The 23,703-nt window shown below is 42.6% G+C and overlaps 3 protein-coding genes across 4 annotated transcripts in view; 2 read left to right on the forward strand and 1 right to left on the reverse strand.

Moving 5' to 3' along the window:
* tg (thyroglobulin) overlaps positions 1 to 6,416 on the forward strand; it is a 45,816-nt gene extending 39,400 nt beyond the window's left edge. The window contains exons 41-47 of the mRNA XM_042085875.1: positions 214 to 378; positions 702 to 869; positions 1,020 to 1,207; positions 2,897 to 3,004; positions 4,427 to 4,567; positions 5,613 to 5,806; positions 6,135 to 6,416. Coding sequence (XP_041941809.1) covers positions 214 to 378; positions 702 to 869; positions 1,020 to 1,207; positions 2,897 to 3,004; positions 4,427 to 4,567; positions 5,613 to 5,806; positions 6,135 to 6,271 — 1,101 coding nt within the window. The 3' untranslated portion in view covers positions 6,272 to 6,416. The remainder of the gene's footprint in view (positions 1 to 213; positions 379 to 701; positions 870 to 1,019; positions 1,208 to 2,896; positions 3,005 to 4,426; positions 4,568 to 5,612; positions 5,807 to 6,134) is intronic.
* A 1,443-nt stretch (positions 6,417 to 7,859) lies between these two features.
* Positions 7,860 to 12,277, forward strand: ccn4b (cellular communication network factor 4b). Its single transcript, XM_042085971.1, has 5 exons — positions 7,860 to 8,092; positions 9,147 to 9,420; positions 9,936 to 10,190; positions 10,495 to 10,685; positions 11,079 to 12,277. The coding sequence occupies exons 1-5, from the start codon at positions 8,045 to 8,047 to the stop codon at positions 11,382 to 11,384; spliced, it is 1,074 nt and encodes a 357-aa protein (XP_041941905.1). The 5' UTR covers positions 7,860 to 8,044; the 3' UTR covers positions 11,385 to 12,277.
* An 803-nt stretch (positions 12,278 to 13,080) lies between these two features.
* Positions 13,081 to 22,322, reverse strand: ndrg1b (N-myc downstream regulated 1b). 2 transcript variants are annotated; one of them, XM_042085963.1, is made up of 16 exons: positions 22,184 to 22,322; positions 19,061 to 19,123; positions 18,767 to 18,802; positions 16,743 to 16,848; positions 16,496 to 16,616; positions 15,832 to 15,894; positions 15,680 to 15,740; positions 15,260 to 15,346; positions 14,926 to 14,970; positions 14,696 to 14,799; positions 14,448 to 14,510; positions 14,294 to 14,345; positions 14,081 to 14,128; positions 13,892 to 13,927; positions 13,709 to 13,760; positions 13,081 to 13,365 (listed from the first exon to the last, which is right to left on the reverse strand). In XM_042085963.1, exons 1-16 carry the CDS (start codon positions 22,217 to 22,219, stop codon positions 13,160 to 13,162), a joined length of 1,179 nt encoding a protein of 392 aa, XP_041941897.1. In that variant the 5' UTR covers positions 22,220 to 22,322; the 3' UTR covers positions 13,081 to 13,159. The 2 variants fall into 2 exon arrangements, with proteins under 2 accessions (XP_041941897.1, XP_041941898.1); XM_042085964.1 differs by lacking the exons at positions 18,767 to 18,802; positions 19,061 to 19,123; positions 22,184 to 22,322 and adding an exon at positions 17,227 to 17,348.
* Between the last annotated feature and the right edge of the window lie 1,381 nt (positions 22,323 to 23,703).

Raw genomic sequence — 23,703 nt, forward strand, 5'->3', positions numbered from 1 at the left:
TTCAGTGTCTGGCTCAAGGACACTTCAGCAGGGTCAGGAGGACCCATGCTCGATTTTGGTCCTAACGCTGTAACTCTGAAAACTGTTATTTAATAGGCTTCTATCATCAGAATAAAGGCCAGTGAATACTGGCACACAATGCTGTCCATGTTATGTGTGCCAGTTCGGCTTCAGTGATGTTGGTGTTGACATTGTTGTTGTTGTGTTGTTTAGGGGGGCTCGGTGTTCTCTCCAGCAGCGGTGCAGAGTCCCTCCAGGGCCCAAGAGCAGAGCTCGTCTCTGGGTCGAGAGCTGGGCTGCTCCACCACGGACTCTGCCCAGCTACTGGCCTGCCTCAGGGCAGCTCCAGCTGAAGCCATCAATGCTGCCCAGACCAAGGTTTGCTCAGGATTATGCATTGCACATGCACAGCTTTCAAATGAATGGAACATGAACTAATTTACTATAGTATAGTATTGTAGCTCACAAGAGATGGAGAATTTACATTTTTTTGTATTACAGTATGTGTGTATATGTGTGTGTGTGTGTGTGTGTGTGTGTGTGTGTGTGTGTGTGTGTGTGTGTGTGTGTGTGTGTGTGTGTGTGTGTGCCTGTGTGTCTGTGTGTCTGTGTGTTTGTGTGTGTCTGATGTGTTTCACACTGATGTAACTGGCTGATGTGTTTCACACTGATGTAACTGGCTATGTGCTTATGTGTGGTAGCTGTTGGCGGTCAGTGGTCCCCTGCAGGCCTGGTCTCCTGTGCTGGACATGCTCTCTGTAAAGGAGGACCCAGCGTCGGCGCTCAGAGGCTCTCGTTTCCACAGAGCTGACCTGCTGCTGGGCTCATCCGCTGAGGACGGCCTGATCAGCCGCGCTCGCAACATCAAGGTCCAAATACACCTCTCCATCAACACCAACCTGATACCAGCTACAGAAACCAAGCACATGTTTATTTATTTACTGTCTATCAGGTGTACTGTTGTACGTGGCATGCTGTATTGGGAGGACTGCCATTCACTGTTCTTCTTCTCACTGCAGAAGTTTGAGGAGCTGCAGGGCAGAGCGGACAGCAAGACGGCCTTCTACGAGGCTCTGTCCAACTCACTGGGTGGCCCTGAGGCCAGTGCGTTTGTGAAGGAGGCCGCCTCCTGGTTCTACTCTCTGCAGCACACGCCCAGTCCTGCTGGGTACAACGTCTTCTCCCGCGCCCTGGAGAATGCCACCAGGTGGGGTCCCTGAGGAACATTCACCTGTGTGTTTGCATATTACCTTAGTTCCTACCATTAACCTAACTAAGGTTAAGGGTAGGAACCTAAGTAACTGGGGGCTTTAGGGATCAAGGGCAGCTCTGGATGTTTTTATCTGGGAGTTAGTTGTACTTTTATATTATGTTACCATGATACAGTCTGACAGTCTGATTGTCAGGTCAGATGGCGTGCCACTAAAACGAACACAGGGGATGTGGAGCTCGGTTCAGTGTGGGAATATAGCGGATCAACCGCCTAGTAGGGCCTCAGGTCAGGTGTAGGCTTCGAACGGGGAGATTCAAGTGAGCGTGAAGGGGCTTAGAGTGAAATGAAGACATTAGCTGCCGCAACCGCTGAGCGCAAGCTGTTCCTCAGAGGGGCGTGACCGGCTTGCGGTGGCCAAGGAAGGAAGGAGGAGAGGCTTAAAGTGGAAATAAACGGCAGGCTTCGCCCAGGCGGTGATGAGACGGAAGGCAACTCACACTCTCTCTCTCCTCAAACCCAAGGTCACATCCAAACATTGTGGAAAGAGTTGGAGAGTAGGCATGCCAGTAATATCAGGTTGTCGGGCAAAAGAAGCCTGGCTTAGCTGGATCTCTGGCGTGGCCAATTACAGACTGCCCGAGTCGTGAGGTTTTAAGTATTAAACATCTTTTTTAGGTCATCTGTAGATTAGCTCAGTGCCGAGGCTACTCTTCAATAGTTGACACCTCTCTCATGTGGCAATGCTCTGATACACCATGTGTATAGAATATTATGGGCTGGAGAGGCTTTGGTCCTCGAGTGACTCTGAATGTGGTGCATGGCTCTAGCCACATAATGACTAGTGTCAAATATAGCAGGGACCAGCACTGACCCATATGCGACACACCCTTCAACAAGCGGCTCTCTAGACATAGCAAGGCAGATGGGCAGAAGGAACAAGAAGGTTACACACACTGCACTAAAACACACACACACACATGCACACATACAATGCAGAGAGACATAAAGATATTAACACACTCGCACTCATTTGTGTTCACACTGATAAACAGATGGCCAAAGTCTTAAAGGTAAATGGACTATATCAGCACCTACTCGTAATGTATGTTATGTATTTTTGTGTGTTTACGCTCAGCTGTGTAGAGGCTTACTGTAGACAGTGTGAATTTCTCTTGCTGTTGTCTCTGTGTCTGGAGGTCTGGGGAACATTCTTTGGATTTGTTCTGTTTGAGAGGTACAGCGGTGATGACAGGGTTCTGTCTGGTCTGTGTGTGTGTGCATATGAGTGTGGCTCTTGTTCATCTGGGTCCTCCCCGGTGGTGGAGGTGGCAGACTGCTGCTCGTGGACGTCTCTCTGTGTGCTCGTTACTGCCACAGAGTGCACAGGAAATGCTTCAGTGCACACCGCAAACCTAGCATAAGCTGCCACAAAGAAGTCGAGGGACGTGCTTGAATCCTGCATTGCAAATGAAAGCCTTACACAAAAAAAAAGGGTTACACAACGTCTTTGCATAAGAAAAAAACTATATTTCATTCATATATAAGTCAATACATATATGATCAGATAAAATCGCACAATGGTGTTTTAAGCCTCCAACGGGGGCTTAAAACACCATCAAGCAGTAAAATCCTGACTTTATTTATTGATTTATTCTTCAACTGGCGCAATGTTTTTATTTTTAGGGATCTCTTTATCATCTGTCCATCTAAGAAGATGGCGGAGTTTTGGGCTGCGAACACGAGATCTAGCGTCTTCATGTACCATCTACCTGAGGATATGACTCACACCAGGTGACTGTGATAAATCTGACTTATAAACTCAAGGTCTGCATATACAGTATGTGTGTGTTTCTTGAAATAGAGATATGAACATCACATGTCCTACTTTCCTCTATCAGGTGAAAAAAAAAGCTATTTTCTCTGAAAACATTTTGTTGTCTGCTGAGGTACAGAGGTCAGTCATTCGTGTATAGCAGTGCTTGGAGGGACGCAGCCTCTAGGTTCACACATGGACATTCCTCAGATGCCTTCCCTGTGTTCCACCTCTCTCCTCTGGGAACACTGCCCATCATCATCATCATCATCATCATCATCATCGTCTGGTGCCAGTGCGTGCCACAGGCAGAACATGACCTTCAGGGCTGTCCCTCATGGACACCTGGACAGTATGCAGTGCAGCCAGCCGGTGGGGCGAGTGGTCGCTTTATGAGTCTGTCACAGTGCCAACTGAGCGCAGACCACAAAGGGCCATCAGAGTCACTTTGAACAACCTTAGCTTCAAAGAGCAGAGCAACTAGCAGCGAAACAATAGATAGATTCAAAGACAGCGAAGAGGTTGCCCTGGCACCAGAATGACTTGCTTTTGTACCGGGCAGGACTAGGACTGGGTGTTGCTTACATTTTGACTTTTTTATATTTTGTTTCCACCCACAGGAGATCACGTTCACCCTCAAACATGCTTTGTGCACACAGTCATGATAAAGCATAATTCATGTTGATAGCAAAAGAAAAGGCGTCATTTTTGTTCTAGATACCAACTATAGTTGTCTCTAAGTATACAGTATGTTATAATTATTTCCTCCATTGTAAGTCTCAATATCAAAAAGAGCTGGCATCTCACAAGCGGCTGTGAGACCGTTTTTGCCCATGTGGCCATTTACTACACTCGGTCGGATGTCTCCTGGCCTCCAAACTGAAGTGTGGCCAGGTTTCTTAAGAGCTGTGGATGTACAGTACAGCAGCTGATGGATTGCACTCTCTGCTTTGAAGGCTGAAGTATGCCTGTGAGCGAGATGTTTTCAACCCTCTCTTTGTCTTACTGACATTCATCACTGCAGTGAAGACAGCAGGTAGCTCGCAGATGTTTTTGTCCTAATTCCACCCCCCCCCCCCCCCCCCCACTGTTTCATCTATGATCTAACCATTCTCACCTCTGCTTTGATCTTTGTGCACACATATGATATTATGATGTTTCTCTTCTGCAGCGTATGGGACATAGCACAAGAGGTTTCTTCTGAGGTGTTTGGAATGGTTATCTCTATACGTAGTGACCTCTGCACAATGAGTTTCAGAATCGGATGATGTCATTATGTTGATTATTTTATCTACCATTCTCATTTTAATCTGTGTGGTGCATCCCCAGTCGTCTGATGTTGAAGAAGGTAACCAATACTGATAGTGTGTGTGTGTGTGTGTGTGTGTGTGTGTGCTCAGTGCTGGCCTGTCCATGCCCCTGGATGTACAGCTAGTGTTTGGTCTGCCCCACAACACTGGCACACAGCAGCTGTTCTCCACCCAGGACAGGACGCTCTCCACCCAGATGATGACCTATATGGCCAACTTCATCAAGACTGGGTATGAGTGTGACATAACGCTTCCTCATTTAAGGCCCCTTAGATATCCGAAAGCATAAACAAAACAAAATTATATTTATATAAATACAAAACATGAACTTTGAGTAGTTTCCAATATAATTGACAGCTATGAAAAGGAAAGCAAATCTAGGCACTCCAGGAACGGTGACTGAGGAAGGTATATTTAAAAAGCCTTTATTTGTTACTGGCTAATCCATAGTTTAAAACGCCAACATGTTTCGACCACACTTGGTCTTCATCGGGGCATGTACAAGTGAATGAGGACTTAGGCCTCACCTATATAGGGTCAAGAGGTCATATGACCAGAAAAGACGTAGATATTCTACAACAGGTGATCCTTTGCACATTAATACAGCAGAAAGAAAAAGAAGAAAAGAAATGTAAAATAAAAAAAATATATGAAAGAAATATACAGTGACATTCACATCAGTAGGCCTACATTACTATAAAAAACAAGTGAAATCGATGTCTTCATTTAGACCAGGATATTCCATAGCATTCAGGCGATTTATCCAGAACAACTCTCGCTGGTTCAACCTCTGTAACCTATTACCCCCCCTCGCCAAAGGTCTGACATGCTCAATGCCCTGTATAGTTATCAAGGAGTCGTTCTTGTTGTGGTACTCGTTAAAGTGTCTAGCCATGGGGTAATCTTTATTCACCACTCTGATGGCATATTTGTGCTCAGCAAGACGGTCCCTTAACCGTCTTTTTGTGTGGCCGACATAAAAGAACCCCTCCTCACAAGGACATGCCAAACGATAAATTACAAATGTTGTGTTACAATTAATAAAATCCCTTAATTCATATGTTCTGTTGGTTCTTGCGTCCAAAAAACATTTGGATTGGTTGACATTGGCATTGACATTGTATTTATATATATATATATATTTATATAAATACAAAACATGAACTTTGAGTAGTTTCCAATATAATTGACAGGTATCCTCTCAAAATGACAAGTGACGAGTGTTACTCTTTAATCTGGTTCCCTGTCTCCATCTGTGTTTTCCTGGTCTCTCCAGTGACCCCAACGCGCCGCTCTCTCTGGCGCGCGTGTCTTTCGCGGAGCTGCTGCCTGTGTGGCCACGTGTGCTGGCTCAGGCTGCAGGGGACAACTACAAGCAGCTGACCGGAGCCCTGAGCAACAGCCGAACGCTGCGCAGAGCAGAGTGCTCCTTCTGGAACGACTACGTGCCTGATCTGAAACGCTCCACCGGTGAGTCCTGTCAGGCATAGGCATAAAGTGTGTGTGTGTGTGTGTGTGTGTGTGTGTGTGTGTGTAACCCCCCAGCTGTCAGGCCTAACTCCGCACACTTCCTCCTCATCCACGTTCACTCAGGACAGGACAGGACAGGAGCTCAACTCCCTTTCTCTTGGATTGGTGTGAACTAACTACTACATTTGTACAATGAAGATTGTCATAAAGGGGAAAGAATGCTCCTGTTATTTTCACTTCATTTTGCAAGGATGGAGAGGCCGTTTTGATGCAATTAATAATAGCAGTTTTGATTATTAATCTTTTATTCATTTTTTGTGTTGTTTAGCCAACCTCTCTCTGGACACCGCAGTGGCTGGATTGACAGATGCTGGAGCGCCAACACCAGAGACTAAACTAGCGCCTGCTTTCACAGATGTGGTGACACAGAGCAAGCCCAAGTCTGAGAAGGATGCCTACAATTAAAATGATGGACACTCCTGACCACTCCTATATCTTCAATCTACACCCATCATATTAACCAGATATTGATACTTAATCATACATGAATTAGCTCGTCTTCAATCAACCTGTTAAAATTCAACAATAAAATGCATTGGAATAAAATGAACGTGTATTATGTGTCAGTTGACTGTTTGGATCAGATCTGTTTTGGCTTCAGGCAGGCAGTGGAAATCTGACTCTCAGACAGTTTCAAAATATGTGACACCGGTGGATTGTTAACTGAATCTTAGATTGATCTGCCATTTTGTGTACACACTTGTACCTACTATCCTACTACTATCCATTCTAAAGCGTTATACAACTGAATACACTGATACAAGTGTAAGTGGATATAGCAGACATCCACATCTGGTCAGAATCACTCCAGGCGAGTAGCTCTGACCGGAGTTCCAAGGTGAAAGTTTCCAGATGCCTCTGGGACATTCTGTGTGGTTCCCTGGAAGTTTTGCATAGCTGGTCATTATGGTGCCATTCCACTCAGTTCTAGCCATCCCCTCCTCACTCTGAACACAGTATAGCAACTCTTGGGTTACAGAACTAAATTGAGCCTAGGTTGGCTGTCACCACATCCAGACACCAATTAAGTGAATTACCAGAGCAGCTATTATGAAATCAATCAATCAAGAATACATAATTACGTGAGATTAAAGGCTTTTTCACATTGAAGTGGTGGTGTAATAAACCCAGCTTTGAACTTGAGATTACTGTCTAATAGGTGGAAGTGTTTCAATAATTCAGTAAGCTTTGTAGAGAGAGAGAGAGGTATCTACTGTTTCAATACTCGTTTTATCCAACCCATGGCTACGGTGGCACTCTACCACCAACGACTGTAATTTGCCTGGCCCTTAACTGTGTGAGAAGCTCTGAATGGCACTGGACCCTTCAGGAAGCAGAAACATTTTTATTAGCCCTCCTTCACTATACCAATTTCACAAGATTAGGTTTTCATCAAAGGCACCCGTTTCTGTAATGGTGTCATCCTGCACCCTGGGAAGCATCTTAAGCATCTCCAGATAAGAGATGAGAAGGTGGTTCAAAATAATCTTATGATCGTTTTGCTCTTGCAAAAACTTTTGATGTTGACAACAAATGTTTTTCAGAGGATTACTCACCTTAAACCTTTAGAAAATAAACCATTGTCAGTTACACAAAGTTTTAAAAGAAAAAATGCAAGCAAATGGCAATTCATCAGAGTTATTAGAAGGTTGACGTGTTCTTTAGATTATCTAATGGACACACCTCAGAATTCCCATTTGCCAAATAACTATTGGGATGAGACTTTACACTTAATATTGTATCAGGAGTTCAAAATGAGGATTCTTCAGTACAATAGTCTAGTCTTACAGCTCTCTGTTTTTCTTTTACACGCATGCATTAATTAATTGCCCCCTGAATAAAGTGATTTTGAATTGAATTGAATTGAATTGAATTGAATACTATTTCTCTTTCTCTGTCTGTCTGTCTGGCTGGCTGGCTCTCTCTCTCCCTCTCTCTCTCTCAGACATACACACACACAGACACACACCCTCTCTCTCTCGGTCTTTCCCTGTGTTGAGTGCAAGCGTATGGAAGTTTAGAGCTGACATCGGATCCAGCCTGCCTGAGTCTAGTGGACAGATCATAGACCCTATGTGGCATTATGCGTGTGTGCGCGTGCTAGTCCAGCTGCGCAAAGGCTTCCAACTGAGGTGAATGTGATTTGGGATTCAATGAATTTCTCACTGGAAACCCGTGATGAGGTGGATCCTGCCTTGGATTTTAACGGTAGCCAGTATCTATCAGGTGCGTAAACAGATTTATGTGTTGTCATTTGGAAAGAATTATGAGTTATGATATTATGAGAAATTATTAACAATATAACAGCGTCGATTTTCGCCCTACAAAAAGGCCATAGGCACAGTTTGTTTCCACTTGTTTGCCATTTTCGCTGGTTCTAATTGAACAGAAAATTAGCCAAATCCTCTTTTTTTGTTTCCTATGAGTGTCACGCATGCAACCCTAAAACGCCATCACTCTCTTCTCAGTGATGCATAAACACTATAATTTGGGCTGCTTAGTGAGTTATGTTCACTAAATTATAAGTGAAATACCTATACGTATATTATAACTTTGAAATACCTATACGTCATCTGGTGATAAATGGTCATGTCCAGAGGAGTAGCCTATTTGCTTCACCTGTGATACATTTGTGACTTTAAGTAAAATTACAGGTAACACAACTTGGGGTGGGGGGGGGGGGCAGTTTTCAGTAAACCATATGTATTTTAGTTATCTATTGATTTCTTTTGATGTGACATGAAATCCACAAAAAAGTTAAATATCCTAATGTTTACCACATAACAGTATTACCACAGTCATCACTGGCTATAGTAGCACAGTAAAGTCATTGCCTCATCAAATTTAATAAGACGCCACCCATTGGTTAATCCGCGCTCTGTAATTTTGTAATACATGCCAATATGTACACCACGTCCCTGTGTTATCCCCATCTCTTAAAACCATACCAAGAAATGAGACCTAAACCCACCAGAGTTGATGATGGTTTGAAGAAACAGTTACGATGCTGTGGGCAACCATAACTCTCCAGAAGCTTGGAAAGTTTGTTGATGAAGGCCATTGAAATGAGTATCATCTAGAAAATGACAAGCAGCACACATTATTTTATTTTATCATATTTTAATGTGTGGTGCCGCCACAAAACGATCATTCATATTTAGTAATACTCATTGTGAAGTTACATTTGATTGCCTGTCTCTAACTAAGACCATAATTATGTCTCTAACTAAGACCATCATTCTGTATTTGTGTATTTAAAGTATTATTTGACCTCTTGCAGACCCTTTCACAAAACCTCAGCACCAATCAAGTGGTGACCTCAGTGGAGTTGTATAACCGCACGCAGTACTGCAAATGGCCCTGCAAGTGCCCCAAAATGCCCCCGACCTGCCCCCTGGGGGTTAGCCTGGTGATGGATGGCTGCGACTGCTGCAAAGCCTGCGCCAAACAGGTGGGAGAGACCTGCAACGAGAGGGACACCTGCGACTTCCACAAGGGGCTGTACTGTGACTACAGTGCAGACAAGCCTAGGTACGAAAAAGGAGTATGTGCATGTAAGTGCCCTTACGTCTTCAACTTAAACTTTAGAGGGGAAGGAGGGGCAGCATGTGGTTATAGAGGTTGTGAAGTGCGAGTTAGAACAGGCCACATTGCATATATGTTTTGAATGCCTTTTGAAAACATTACATATCTGGTTAGTTCCTGCACCATATGTTACTTTGAGACAGAGGTTTAGAAGTCAAAGTTGGTGGGAATCACCTTTCATATCCCATTCATTTAAATATGGACATTATTTAATAAGTATAATTCATCTTAATTTAACTATTAAGCAAAAAGATTTTGAAGGATTTTAGTTTTTCTTTGTGAACATCTGTTGCTTTTCTAACACTTGCCGTTCAATTTTGAAATGGTTAAAAACTCATATAACATAAGATAACTTTACTTTTTAAGTTTGACTTTGTAGACACAAGATGACTTTATGAACATTACTAATCTCAGCTGCCTAAACATCGATACCAATCTCAGTCTGCAGTGCGCCATAAAGAGTAGGCTCTGTGTTCTACTGTAGATATGATTGGCACTGGCTGTGAGTATGATGGTGTCATCTACCGCAATGGCCAGAGCTTCCAGCCCAGCTGCAAGTACACCTGCCTCTGTGTGAACGGGGCTATCGGCTGTGTGTCGTTGTGCTCCAGCCAGCCGCCCCCCCGCGTCTGGTGCCAGGCGCCGCGCCGCGTCACCATCCCAGGGCAGTGCTGCGACACGTGGGTCTGCGACGACGCCCAGAGGGCCCGCAAGACCTCCCCCAGACATGTGGCCGAGAGTAAGGCTAAGTCCAGGCCAGTGCGGCCCATATTTTACTCTGCTAACTTGAGTGTTCTTGGCTTGTAGAATTTTTGGAAGAAAAGAGTCCAGGGGTTTTCTACCCTGTCTATGTGTTGTTTATGGATTATAGTTTGTCATGTTTTAGATTTTTTTTATTAAACAGACATTTCACAAAAACCTTCTTTTGGACCTTTGCCTAATAGAATAAGAGGACTGTGTTTGAAGTTTAAAGTCCCATGTAGTTGGCCTTCCAGTGTTGGCTTTGGTTCTGATTTCAGTGTTTTGATGAACCCTCTGTCCAGTGCGTTCCCAGACCATTGAGCAGCACCGGAACTGCATCAGTCAGACTACGCCGTGGAGCCCCTGCTCAAAGACGTGCGGCCGCGGCCTGTCCACACGCATCTCCAACGCCAACGCCAAGTGTGAGATGGAGAAGGAGAGCCGCTTGTGCACCATCCGCCCCTGTGAGGTGGACATCACCAAACACATCAAGGTATTAGGGCTTTCATCAACTGGTCAACTAGACATTCCTATGTGGAAGTACACCTAAAAGGACACCTGTTCCACAGTGACAAGTTGTGTGCAGCTGTACAAAAGTACAATGAGAACACATCTGCTGTTTTTGGAAAAACATGTAAATATTAAACACCTACTGCCAACAGACAGAAGTAGCAAAAATCAGTAGTTAGTAATCTGTCATTTATTATAATTAAAATGTTTAATATAATATATTATACTACAGCAAATGTATATTTATGTTATATATTTTTATGTGAAATACTGTATACACAGAGAAAAATAGGAAGTTAGGGAAGAATTGGGTCTTCATTGGGCTTTGATTTAAATTATTGTCAAAAACACGTGTCTTCTTTCTTCTTCGTCCCAGGAAGGGAAAAAGTGTCTGAATATCTACAGAGAGCCACACCACCAGAACCTCACTCTCTCAGGCTGTGTCAGCACTAAGGCTTACTGGCCCAAGTACTGTGGAGTTTGCATTGCTACTGATGACCGCTGCTGCATCCCGTACAAGTCCAAGACCATTGAGGTGGACTTCCGTTGTCCCAATGGAGCTGTGTTGTCCTGGAAGATGATGTGGATTAATGCCTGCTTTTGCAACCTCAGCTGCAGGAATCCTAACGACATCTTTGCCGACCTGGACCAGTTCTATGATCACAACGAGATTATGAACTGATGTCAACACAGAAGAGTTTTCTACTCATGTGATGTCAGCAGCGTTCTGTGAAAAGACAGTGGATATGAGTGAAAAACAAAGCAGAGAGCAAATGAGGATGTTCTATCCCGATTCCTTGATGTTTTTCTCCCTTTAAAAACTCTTCATTCACCTAATTCAAACAAAGCCATTGTTTGTCTTAATCTTTTTAAGTATATATTTTTGGGGCTTTTTGCCTTTGTTATGACAGGACAGTGAAGAGACTGACAGGAAGCGAGTGAGAGAGAGACGGGGTAGGATCGGGAGATGACCCGTGTCGGACTTGAACTCGGGTCCTGTATGGGTCACCAGTTACGCCACAGCGCCCTCCAGTGCTCTTACTCTTAGAGAGGCTGGAGTGACTTGAACACCATGAACCAAATCTTCACATCTTTCAGTCTACTGTGGACGCAATAACATTGCAACTATTATAAACAGCTTCAGATCAAGTACCTCTTTCATGGATGTTTAACTTACAGATGATATATATATATATATATATATATATATATATATGATATATATTGTTATATCATTTCTTTTTTAGAATGGTGTTGAGCCATGGACTTTCAAATAAATCTTTCTATCAGCACAGTATGGACTGAGAAGTCATGCCGTGGAGAGGTTCGCCTAAGGGGCACTTTTATGTTATATGTAATTCAGGTGCCTATTAAATAACTCCGAGTCAGGTTACTGTAAAGCTTCTTGGTTCCTCAAACCCTGTTTCCTTGTTAGAAGCCCAAACAGGGCCTGGACATTATTGTATTTTAAGCTACAATAATAACATTGTATGTTTTTATTGTGTGACTTGATGTTCTTGTGGGTCCATCTAATGCATGCCAGAGCAGATCTGATCTGATGATAAAAAACAAGTATACATAAATGAATAAATAAATAAATACAAGCATTTGACAACATGGTGGAACGAAATTTATTTTATTTTTAGAACATACACCAACAGAGTCCATAAAATATATTAATGGATTATTCACAGGCTATGGTGTACACACACATATATATATATATATATATATATAACATGAGATTGAAAAGAGTTTAGGTATTAAAAAAAAACATTACTCCGAGGGACTGCCACGATTAAGGTATATTATATTAATTCATGTCTGTTTGTCAAGAGATGTATACATTTAAAGTATATGATTATTAAGTGTTAATATTACGAGATTGTGAGAGTGTATTATATATAAAAATCCCTCAAAACAATTATGTGCATATAATGACTTAACCGCTTCAAACTTCTGAAACATCATCCATACTACATCACCATCCACACAAACTAGGACATTAGAGAAACTGTACATACCCTGTGGTTAAAAGCTGCTTCACAGTGTTAAAGCAAAGTGCAAGAAAAGGGACCATTTTGCATACATCTAACTATCTATCTGTAAATGCACCTTCAACTATTGGGTGTCACTTGTTCTTAGTGTCCCATCATGTGATATCAGGGACACATCTTGACCCCATCACCAGTAAGTGAGGGGAGTTTTCCTGGAGTTAGACAAACCCCAAATGTGGGAACCCCAGCTCAGGAGGCTTGAGCATATGCCCTTAGCATCCTCGGCACAAGCCCATCATAAGCCATCGTTGCCCTGGCACTACAGAAATACATGGAGGGATTAATCAGGTCAGTAGGAAGAGCAGCATATGGGTCTCTGTGTCACAGAAGCAGGGCCTTTTTATTTTCAGACATACAAGCAGCAGCAGCGTCGTAGGCAAACGGGACCCAGTCGGGCAGTTTAGCAGGACACCTCCGTCCTGTTGGGCCCTGGGAGGACGGGCTCGGCGCTGTCCATGGAGACGTCGGTGTGCGACCGGCCGCGCTGCTCGACATTGGTGTGGCTGCGGCTGCTCTGGGAACGGCTGCGGCTGCCGTCCATGGAGGCGATGCTGGTGCCGGAGGAGGTGCGTGAGCGGACCAGACGGGTCATGCTGGCCGACGCCACTGAGAGGAGGACAGAGAGGGACAGGGAATAAGCACAAACACTTCCTCAGTGCCAACATGTAACTGAAGTAACTTATTAATTCTCCTTACAGAGTCACGGCTATATGTTCATGGTTATTGTTATTAGGATGATTTGCTAGTGTTAGTATTCTGTTAAAACATATTTAGTCTTTTTTTGTGTAGGCTATGTGGCTACTTTAAAAGTCCGCCTAGAACCACAGCCACGACTGTAACCATGAAATGTGTGTTAGAGTTTGAGATACATAATTCCCTTATCTCTTAATCTTAATCTCATATTCTAACAGAACCTCTGATAAAACAAGAGTGTGGAGCGCTGACTTACTGTAGCCCTGGCCCTGGATGAAGTACTTGATGGCCTCGGCGAGTTTCCCAGGCTAGGACAAACAGACACAAGTATGACTACATCGGCTGACAGCTTGTGTGTGTGTGTGTGTGTGTGTGTGTGTGTGTGTGTGTGTGTGTGCATAAGTGTGTGTGAGAGAGAGAAAGAAATGAGGATGCTCACCTGATCAACCTGAGGCAGGCCTCCACAGTCTGCCATCTGGGTAAACACAAAACAACACAGATGATGAAAAAATGTTTAGATGACACAGAACATTCTATGTTCCAATTGTTCCTAATTCACCAAATAAAACACAGAACATTCTATGTTCCAACTGTTCCTAATTCACTAAATAAACCACAGACCACTGACCTTGAGCAAGGTGGTCTTAGTTGGGTTCAGTTTGGAGTTGCAGTCCACCTGAGATGAAAACCCAGAAGGGTTAATTTGAGCATAACATCAGCCTAATCTTAAGGCTGCTACTTAGTAACATATATTTAGTTTTAACTGGGCTCTGGATATTGATTGCAGTATAAACTGAGGATATTCAGGTTCACATTTAGATGAATCACTTCTGACACTTACCACAGCCTCCACTGCAGGGGCGCTATCTCCAACCACCAGAAGGGAAGGGCACCTGATAAATAATAACAGAACGTGTCAAAACATCTACTCTCCCATTCAAATAAGACCATCATTTGAGAACAAAATCAAACACGCAGGATAATTGTATACATACTTCAGAGTTCTGACATTGATGTTTCCTCCCTGGATGGGCCTCTCAATGTCCAAGGCTCTCCGGCTGGAAAAAAGAATGAATGAAGGCAGTTCATGAGACAAACATTCACACACTTAATTATCCAGTCACAATGTCTTCTCAAAGGCACTTCTATGGAGCTGAGAGCTGAGTCAATGAAGGTATATGGTAGGGATGGTGTATGTGTATGTCTCCCCTAAGACTGTCAGAGAAGCATGTGTTTGTGTTACCTGTTGTAGGACTTGACAAACTGCTGCAGGTTGCTCTGGTTGACACCGTTGAGAATGTGGTGGCGGTAGGTGGCAATAAGGTCATGGTTGGTCTGGATTTCCATCTGCAATGAACATTTCAGACAATGTCTATATGCAACACACAGTGGCAGTAGGACACTTCACATATGAAACATATGAACACTTTGCAACACAATGTAGAGTGATGTTGGCTCTGCATATCTCCTTACCTTGCTGAACAGGTGGGTGATGATCACGTCGCTCACAGGGGACACCTATACAGACCAACGTCAGGCAAAGGTCAGTGGACCAGCTCGAGACAAAATGCATTGTAGCCCCTGATCAAACTCCTGGCCTTATTAAAGGGGGCTTTAAGAGTATACTCATTTCTTTAATCCTCTGAGAATGCAAATCGGCGAGTCCCTATAAGCTTGGTCACAAAGCTCACACCAAAGGTCACTAAAGGGAGTGACCAATACATGTTCCAGCTAAGCACGAAACAAAAACACAGCCAACTCTACACGTAATCCTTCAAATATACATCCACTACTAGAGTACACACACCTTGTGTGCTGCCCAGTCCACCCAACTTTCAGACTGTGCGTTAATGTTGATCAGGATCAGGCCCTCCACCATGTCAGGGTGGTTAAGCTGTGGTCAGAGAGTACGGAACATTCATTAAGTACACAGTAATACTATAGTTACACATACAATAGTAGTTTGTAAGACTATTATTCTCTACGGTCTTTGGTTTCTACACTCAGATTGCAAAGAGACAAAGACAAACTTTCACACTTAACACTAAATCAGTACATTCAGCATCCAACCACATTGTCAAATTAAGAACATTCCACAGACTTACATCCTGTCAATAATAATAAGCAGGATTATGCTACTAGTATTGAGGCAACAGCTTCTAATCCTGGTTTTATCATGGCTGCATGCAATAACCTCACAGAATAAATAAACAAATTGACCACTCACAGCAAAGTGGGTCATGATGAAGGCACCTGCTCCAGTGGACAGCCCGATGGTGCTCCTTATGCTGTAAACAGAAAGTGCTGTTTTAGAAAATTGCCTTAATGAAGAATCAGAGGTTCTAATTTGCAGAAATGCTTTGCATTTGTGCCACCCACCCATAGTGCTTGAGAACAGTGGGAATAGCCTCAGACAGCTGCTCCATGGAGGGATAAGTGTACCTGCAGTAAAATAAAGCAAAACCAGATTCATTTCCAGAACAAAAAACTTTCTGGGCATGATCTCGGACTCTTTCACACCAAAAATGTATCAATAAAGTTTATCACTTCTTATTATGACGTTGTAACCTGCCCTCTGTGTAAATCTGTTCTAGACACTCATTCAGTCATAAGCCCAAAGATGCAGAGATCCCTGGAGTTTGTTTTCTTTTGAGACAGACTGTGCTTATCAGGGACTAGTAGTGTGCTAGCTTTTAAGGAGGTTAACAATTCTGCTAATGAATAGCGTATGGAATGGCTTGCTAACTCCAGCCAACTCAGGCTAATGCTGTTGTATGCCATTGCCAGCCTAATGCTCTGGCCTCCCAGGTGTTGCTGCTTAAAGTGGCTCACCTTCAAGACTCAGTAAAGCTGGATTACAACAACAGACGCTGCACCCCCCCAATCAACCCCCTCCAGCAGACATTGAACAGCTTGCTCTCTGGAAGCCACTGGCTGATCAGGGACTAGTAGTCTGACCTGTTATAGCTCTGACCCAGTGACCTACATCTCCCAGGTCAGCATAGACCATTGGCACCTAGCGTAAGTGGTTATGGATGCTCACCCAGTGGGAAGGTTGCTGGCTCCCTCATGCTGTCCAGGTGCATCGATGTGTAGCACAGCGAAGTGCCTAGTGATCTCCATCATGTCCTCGTGGTTGAAGAGGGGGTTGAAGCAGGACTTGTCTGAAAAACAGAGGAATAATCCCACAGTGAAAAAATATATAAGGTCTGTCAAAAGAGCAAGGATGCAAGACAAAGCTTCTGAGTGCTTCTGACCTAACAGCAGCTACAGTACAGTATAAGACTTACGGTTGAGTCCGATGTCGTGTAGGGTGATGAGAACTGGCCTGTTGGTCTTAGGAGTCCCCTTCATGGTGCAGTGCACCTTCCCAAATGGAGTTTCCACATCCTCCTCCTGTTAGGACAGACGTCTGTGAGACCAATGCCATCTCCACACGCTAACAAATGCTGCTAAGGAGTCCCTCCCGTAACATATGCATGCCATGCATGAATACAAACTCTTGCTCAACTCAGTTTCCACTTATCACAAAAACTGTAATAAACCCATGGCACAAACACTATCTATCGAGATGCTACCAAATATTTTGGAATATTGGATTGATACTGTAACAATGATTACTATCTACTTTCCAAGTACACCTCAAGATGCAAACCAAAACAATTCCTTGATGTTTGGCATCATAAACTAAACTACCTCATAGCAAAAGCACCGCAGTGCTTACGAATATGGCTACCTAGCATAAGACACGAGTAGAGCTTTTTTCATACTCACAGCGACCTCAATCTCGAAAACTGAGTCATACTCAGAATTATCCAGGACCATGTTTGCGGCCGTGTTTGGTTGAGTGTAGCTCTGAACTGATAGATCTCAGTAGCTTGCAGCTCAGATTGCTATCGGTCTGAGAGTGCAGTGCTCAGGGCTTTATAGCCCTCTGATTAGCGTTTGTCTAAGCTGGTCCCCTCCCTCACTTGTTGGGAAACAGAGGCTAGTCTAATTTTTGATGCAGTGATCTCTAAATTGGATCAGTCAGTCAAGGTTGGACATGTGCCACATGTAAACATCTGAACCTCTCCATGCTGGCCTAGTAAACAAAACTATAGGTGTCCAAGGCACACATGTAAGACATTTCAACACATTATGTTTGAAAACACACATTTGTAATCAAAAGGTAAAATAACCATGAGTTATTCTTGCTCTGGTGAATATCTAATTGCAAGGAATTTGACCATTTTAATGCGGATCACTGAAGGGGAGAGAGTCTCATTTTACCTAGATTGCAAATGCTGACCAGCATTTCTCAATGAGACTGAATAGTGAGTTAAATGCACAATAGAATACATAAATTGTAGGCTGCAATATAAGTAAGTAGATTTAATTCGTAGACATAGAGAAGGTTGTCTATAGATGGCTCTGTATATCTAATCAGAGACTAATCAGGGAGACTCAGAAAGATATGAGCCTGACACTACATTACATTACATTTAGCAGACACTTCTTGACCAAAGTGACTTACATATGTCAGCTACAGTATATTACAAGGGATCACATTGTCCCCGGAGCAACTTGGGGTTAAGTGCCTTGCTCAAGGGCACAATGGTGGAAGCTGGAAATTGAACCGACATCTTTCAGGCTACTGAACGCTAGCCCAGCTCCTTAACCACTACACTACCACCGGCCACTACATATCAACATTGCACCAGCAACTCTCAATACAACATTTACAACCAGTGGGTTCTGAAGAAAGATCTGAAACCTCCATACTACATATGGATTCCTAGATACAGCTGGATCCAGCAAATCCAATTAAAATAGGCTATGACCTCTTGTCCTCATAAGCATCCACAAACTGGGGCGACACAGCCATAAATGGCATGTGGACATGTCATTGTCCTGGGGTGCTTATCAGCTCATGTGAGTGCCCTGACGCACTGTCTTCAACCAGAGCAGCTACTGTAGGCCCATTTGGCAGATGGTTCTCTCTAACGTTACTTCCCAACGTCACGCCTCTAGGCTCCCTGGCCATTCCTATAATGTTTAGCGTAGTCTTGCAGTGGAACGGATGGTAATCCGCGAGGATCAGTGTGGTAGAGCAATCTGTCACTCGACCTCGTCAGGTCAGCTGGCCACTGCTGACTCACATGCCGTGGTTTCTAATGCAAACGCCCTCAAGACAGCTTTCAGGTTAATTAGGCTACTCGGCTTGTTCATGCGCAATTCTCTGAAGGTGTCCGTTATGTGTGTAGTATTATGTACACTGTCTCAGTGAGGCACACTTGTCTAGACAGAGAACACTTGTAAATGCTCTACTTGCCGTTTGCGCTCCATGCAGATCAACCAGGCCGAGGTTCTGTGGAAAAAACATGATCAAAATAAATATTTGACATTTTCAAAACGGACTTTATCATAAACATTTGCCAGTTGAATTTAGTGTGATCATCACACACAGTAGCCTACTGTGGTCATAGTTGAAAGAATACTATAAAAACGGACCTATAATAGGCTACATATTCATGACATTACATTTGAGTTTATAAGGAGTAGGCTAGGCCTAGGCTTTCAAAATGTTCCTTAAAAAATCGATCTTATAGCCTACTGTTTCACTTACTGACAGTGCTTTTCCAATATCAACATCTGAATCTTTTTCATCCACTTCCACCAAAGCTGGATTCTGTTGAAGCATTGCATTCTTACACTGAGTTTCACAACCATTACAGATTCCTACAGTAGACAATGATCTTACACACGGCCATGAGCTGAGCTAACCTAACAAGGAGCAGGGTTGGATATTGCTGACATAGGCCTACTGTACCATCTTCGAACAGGCCTACAAGCAGGGGCGTCACTAGACCTTATTCACTGGGGCACGTGCCTTAGTAAAAGTCTCCAGTGCCCCAATAAAATTCTAGCGCTGCTCTCATATGGAGCTAAATTTGTCTCAATAATATTTGTATATGCGCAGATGGGGATCCACAAATATTTCTTGATTTGCATGTGTGTTTTGATATCTACAAATAAAAAAATCATATTTGTAACTCGTATATTGATTTTTACAAATATAGATGTGCATTTGTAAATAAAATGCCATTTGTAAAACCAAAAATTTCATTTGTGAAATGTGATTCTGCATTTGTGGATCACCAGCACACGCATTCTTCGCTTTCCAAAGTTTTTCCAAAAGATTTAATTGACTGAACTGTCTTTTGGAATTTTGAAATGTCACGTGACGTGATGTCGTGCAACGACGTGATGCAATCGACTCCTACGGACTTTCCCCTAAAGATGCCAGCTGCAGCAGCAACATTTCCGGAAAGGTATTGGCTTGATGAAATTCATTCTGGACTCTCTATCCGACCACATAAAGACCTCGGAATACTTCGGTTTGGCTTTAGGGACCCTCTACTCACTACCACATAAGTGTAAGGTTGTTTGGAACTGTAGAAGAGGTATAAAAATAGCGTTTTGTAGCGGCGAAATGACATGCCCTGGTCACTTCCAGACTAACGAGTTTTGACTAAAAACGGTCAAATCGAACTTTCTCAAAACACATCCGAATGACATGATTTTGATGTCAACTCAACGTATGTACTCCCAATCATCCGTACATTGATCGAAAGTGCATTTTACTCTGGATAATTCCTTTAAGAACTAGGTTCGCTAGCTGTGTGTTATGAGCAAAGAATCTTTGGTTATGAGTCCCATAGAACAACACTGCCATCTACTGGATTAGAAAGTGTCAGCAGGCTACTTGTGGATCTGGGTGGCTTCTCTGCCGCAAAGTTTGTCTCAAAAATACGTGATCCACAAATGCTGATTCACAAATGCGAAAACGAAAACTGTGTGTGCTGGTGATCCACAAATGCAAAATTAGATTTCACAAAGGCAATTTTCAGTTTTACAAATGCCATTTCATTTACAAATACACATCTACAATTGTGAAAACCAATTTACAAGTTACAAATATGAATCTTTTATTTGTGGATGTCAAAACACGAATGCAAGTCAAGAAATATTTGTGGATGTCGCCATCTACTGGATTGCGATTTCTGTGTGCCGGTGAATTAAAGTAGGCCTATTTACGTGTGGATTTGTGTGACTTTCATGTGAAGAACGTCTCAAAAACACGTAACTTTGGAAAGCGAAGAATGCGTGTGCTGGTGATCCACAAATGCAGGATCACATTTCACAAATTGAATTTTCGGTTTTACAAATGGCATTTTATTTACAAATGCATCTATATTTGTAAAAATCAATATACGAGTTACAAAAATGATTTTTTTATTTGTAGATATCAAAACACACATGCAAATCAAGAAATATTTGTGGATCCCCCTCTGCGCATATACAAATATTATTGAGACAAATTTAGCTCCATACTCTAGCTGGAAACGGCATTCATGAGCTCATCTCCGTGCCTGCTTTAGTCATGACTCGAGCCTGTCACTTACCAGCCAATAAAAAAAAGAAAGGGGCCATAATAGCCAATCAGGAAATAGCACCTCTGTAGCTGGGTAAGATTGAAAGCAACAACCAATGAAAATCGTTCACATGATTCTTTCGAGTGTTTCGTTGTACACATACATACACAGTGGAAACTGCTGGAGCTGTCACATCACTTTGAGCACAGAGTAAGTTGTCCCCTGTTTTAATGTTACAACAAATTCACAACTTGTTTGACAGAAAAATTGACAAGTTGATCGCTGTTAGAGAATGTTGCCCACATAATTAGCATCTGTTTTTCAATGCTTAGCGTCATTGTAGCCTAAATTTAGCAACAGTTTACCAGCTTGTGCTATCTCCCTCACACACACTCACACCATGCGTAGGATGCATGCACACATGCGGACAATTAATAATGATACGTATACTGTAGAGAGAGTCCTGTAAACGTAGCCTATACTGTTTGTGAAGCTGTCCTACTGTAAAACTAAACATAGCCTTCTGATAAACTATTCAGAGATGGGCATCATAAAATTCTTCCTGAACAGAGGCAGAGGGAGAGGAACAGTGAGGAGAGATGAGGAGGACGAGGAAGGTATGATAATTGCCCACATTAATGGTAACATTAACATTTATGCTGCTAATAGCCAGTGCTGTGATTTGATCAATGGTTTAATGGCAAACTTAAATAAGTTTGCTGCATTTGCAAATGTAGCCTATAACAATCTACACAGATATTTGCAAATTATCCCCAAAAGTCAGTATGAAGGCTTTAGTAGGCTATTTAAGCTACAAAGAACTGCAGTATTGCCAGGATGACTATAGGACCCTTGCCTGGGAGGGAAGTTTATCTCAATTTTGACTGCAGTGAGTATAGGCCTACTTATGCCTATGTGTTTGGATGTTGCTGGATAGTGGCTGCTACAACAATTGAGGGAGAGAGTGCTGGAGGAGGAGGAGGAGGAGGAGAAGAAGGTCGAAGAGAAGAAGAAGAGAGGGGAGAAAGAGCACAGGCCGGGCAGTCAAGTACCAGGCAGGGTACCCGTAGGCTAGCCATTTATTTCATATTGCGCGCATTTTTTTTTTTTTGTATTGGGATTTGGGGGCCTTTGCCCCAGCAAAGCTCTAGGTCTAGAATCACCCCTGCCTACAAGGCACTTTTTCACTGCAGGATTATAATTTAGGCCTAACTGTTTGCTGCATTTCAACACTTGTCGGGTAGCATGATGCCAGTTGTGAGTGTTTAGGCTACACAGCATTCAAAGCCAATTTTCCAATAAATTGAGCCTACCCTGGTTCTTGAAGAGAAGATTTTTAAACTTGACATGATGTAAAAATGGTCCGGCTGGCAGCAAGGTAGCTAGTTGTTGGAAGAGCAGCGTAGCCTACTACTGACTAGAAATGGAAATATTTCAGCCCAAGCAGCTCCACTAATGATGTAATAATGGGCAAAGTAACTGGCGTGACAACCACCAACATTCTATTTTGTTTGAGCTTTTTTAGGGTTTTTTTCTTTTTTTTTTTGTAGCTATTAGGCTTAATTCTTTAATTTGTAGCTATTAGGCTTATTTTTTATTGTATTGTACTCTGTATTGTATTGGACTTATTTATTTAGGCCTATACATAGCCATAGCTTCACATTTTGTTGTGTACATCTTTGTCCAAGCGCACACAATTGTATTTTTCTATCCCACATTACATTACAATAAAATATCGAGAAAACAAAATATGTATTTATTTTTATTTATTTATTTTGCATTCTGATAGAAGCCTGACCAGAGCTCAGTTATATAGTTGGCTATCAATCTGTGTCAGACAGTGGGGAAGAGTCTAGGTCACAACCACTAATCCTGTGAGTTCCTCTCCACCTGTCATGAGGAATCTACTTCAGAACGGCGAATGGAGCAGATGGCCATTGCAGTATATCTGTAGATCTCATAGCACAGCGTGACAAGCACATACACTTTACCTGTTTTAGGTTATCAGTTACATTTGACTCCTCTGACCCCTTACTGGGAGCACCAGATAACCTGCACTGGAACCAAGACAAGACCAGCTATTATTAACATAAGCCCAACAGGTGGCTGCCTACCGCCTTCAATCAAAATATAGGTTAAGCCAGAATCATTCAAAACTACACCTGACCATACACTACCAATCAAAAGCTTGGAAACACTCCTAAATATTAATAAATACAGCCATTGAACTGTTCAATGCTTCACTGAAGGGAAGAGGAGAGATAGACTTCTCTGCATAGTCTGTCTGCCTCTTCACCCCCTCCATGCTTGGATACTGTCTGTCCACTAGCCACTTTTTACCACTGTCTTTCTGCCTCACTGTTTGCGTGGTATATTAGCACATATGCATAACCCCTCCCTCCATGCCACAGCCAAATTGTGGCCACACTTATACCTTTTCTTATATATATATATATATATAGAGAGAGATATAGAGATATAGATATAGTTTTTTCTATAGTTTTCTTTTTTTATATTACCTTGCCTACTCGCTGATATGTCCATATTTATTTTATGCTGGTCTCTAGACTTTATTCTTGCACTGTTGCACTGTTGGACTTACTCATTTGCACCATCACCATGACACTCACTCACACAGAGCACCTTACCTTACTATGCACAGAGAATCACAGGCTCAGTCCCTGCCTCATTCATTGCAAGCGCCCACTATGTGGATACTGTTTTTAGAATTGATTTAGATTAAGTGTTATTTAGAATAATTTGTATTTTAGTATATAAGTATATTTAGTATATTCTTTATCTTCTACTGTCCTTATTGCTTAGTTGTGTTTTT

Source organism: Alosa sapidissima, chromosome 3 (genome assembly GCF_018492685.1).
Source record: "Alosa sapidissima isolate fAloSap1 chromosome 3, fAloSap1.pri, whole genome shotgun sequence".
Taxonomy (NCBI): domain Eukaryota; kingdom Metazoa; phylum Chordata; class Actinopteri; order Clupeiformes; family Clupeidae; genus Alosa; species Alosa sapidissima.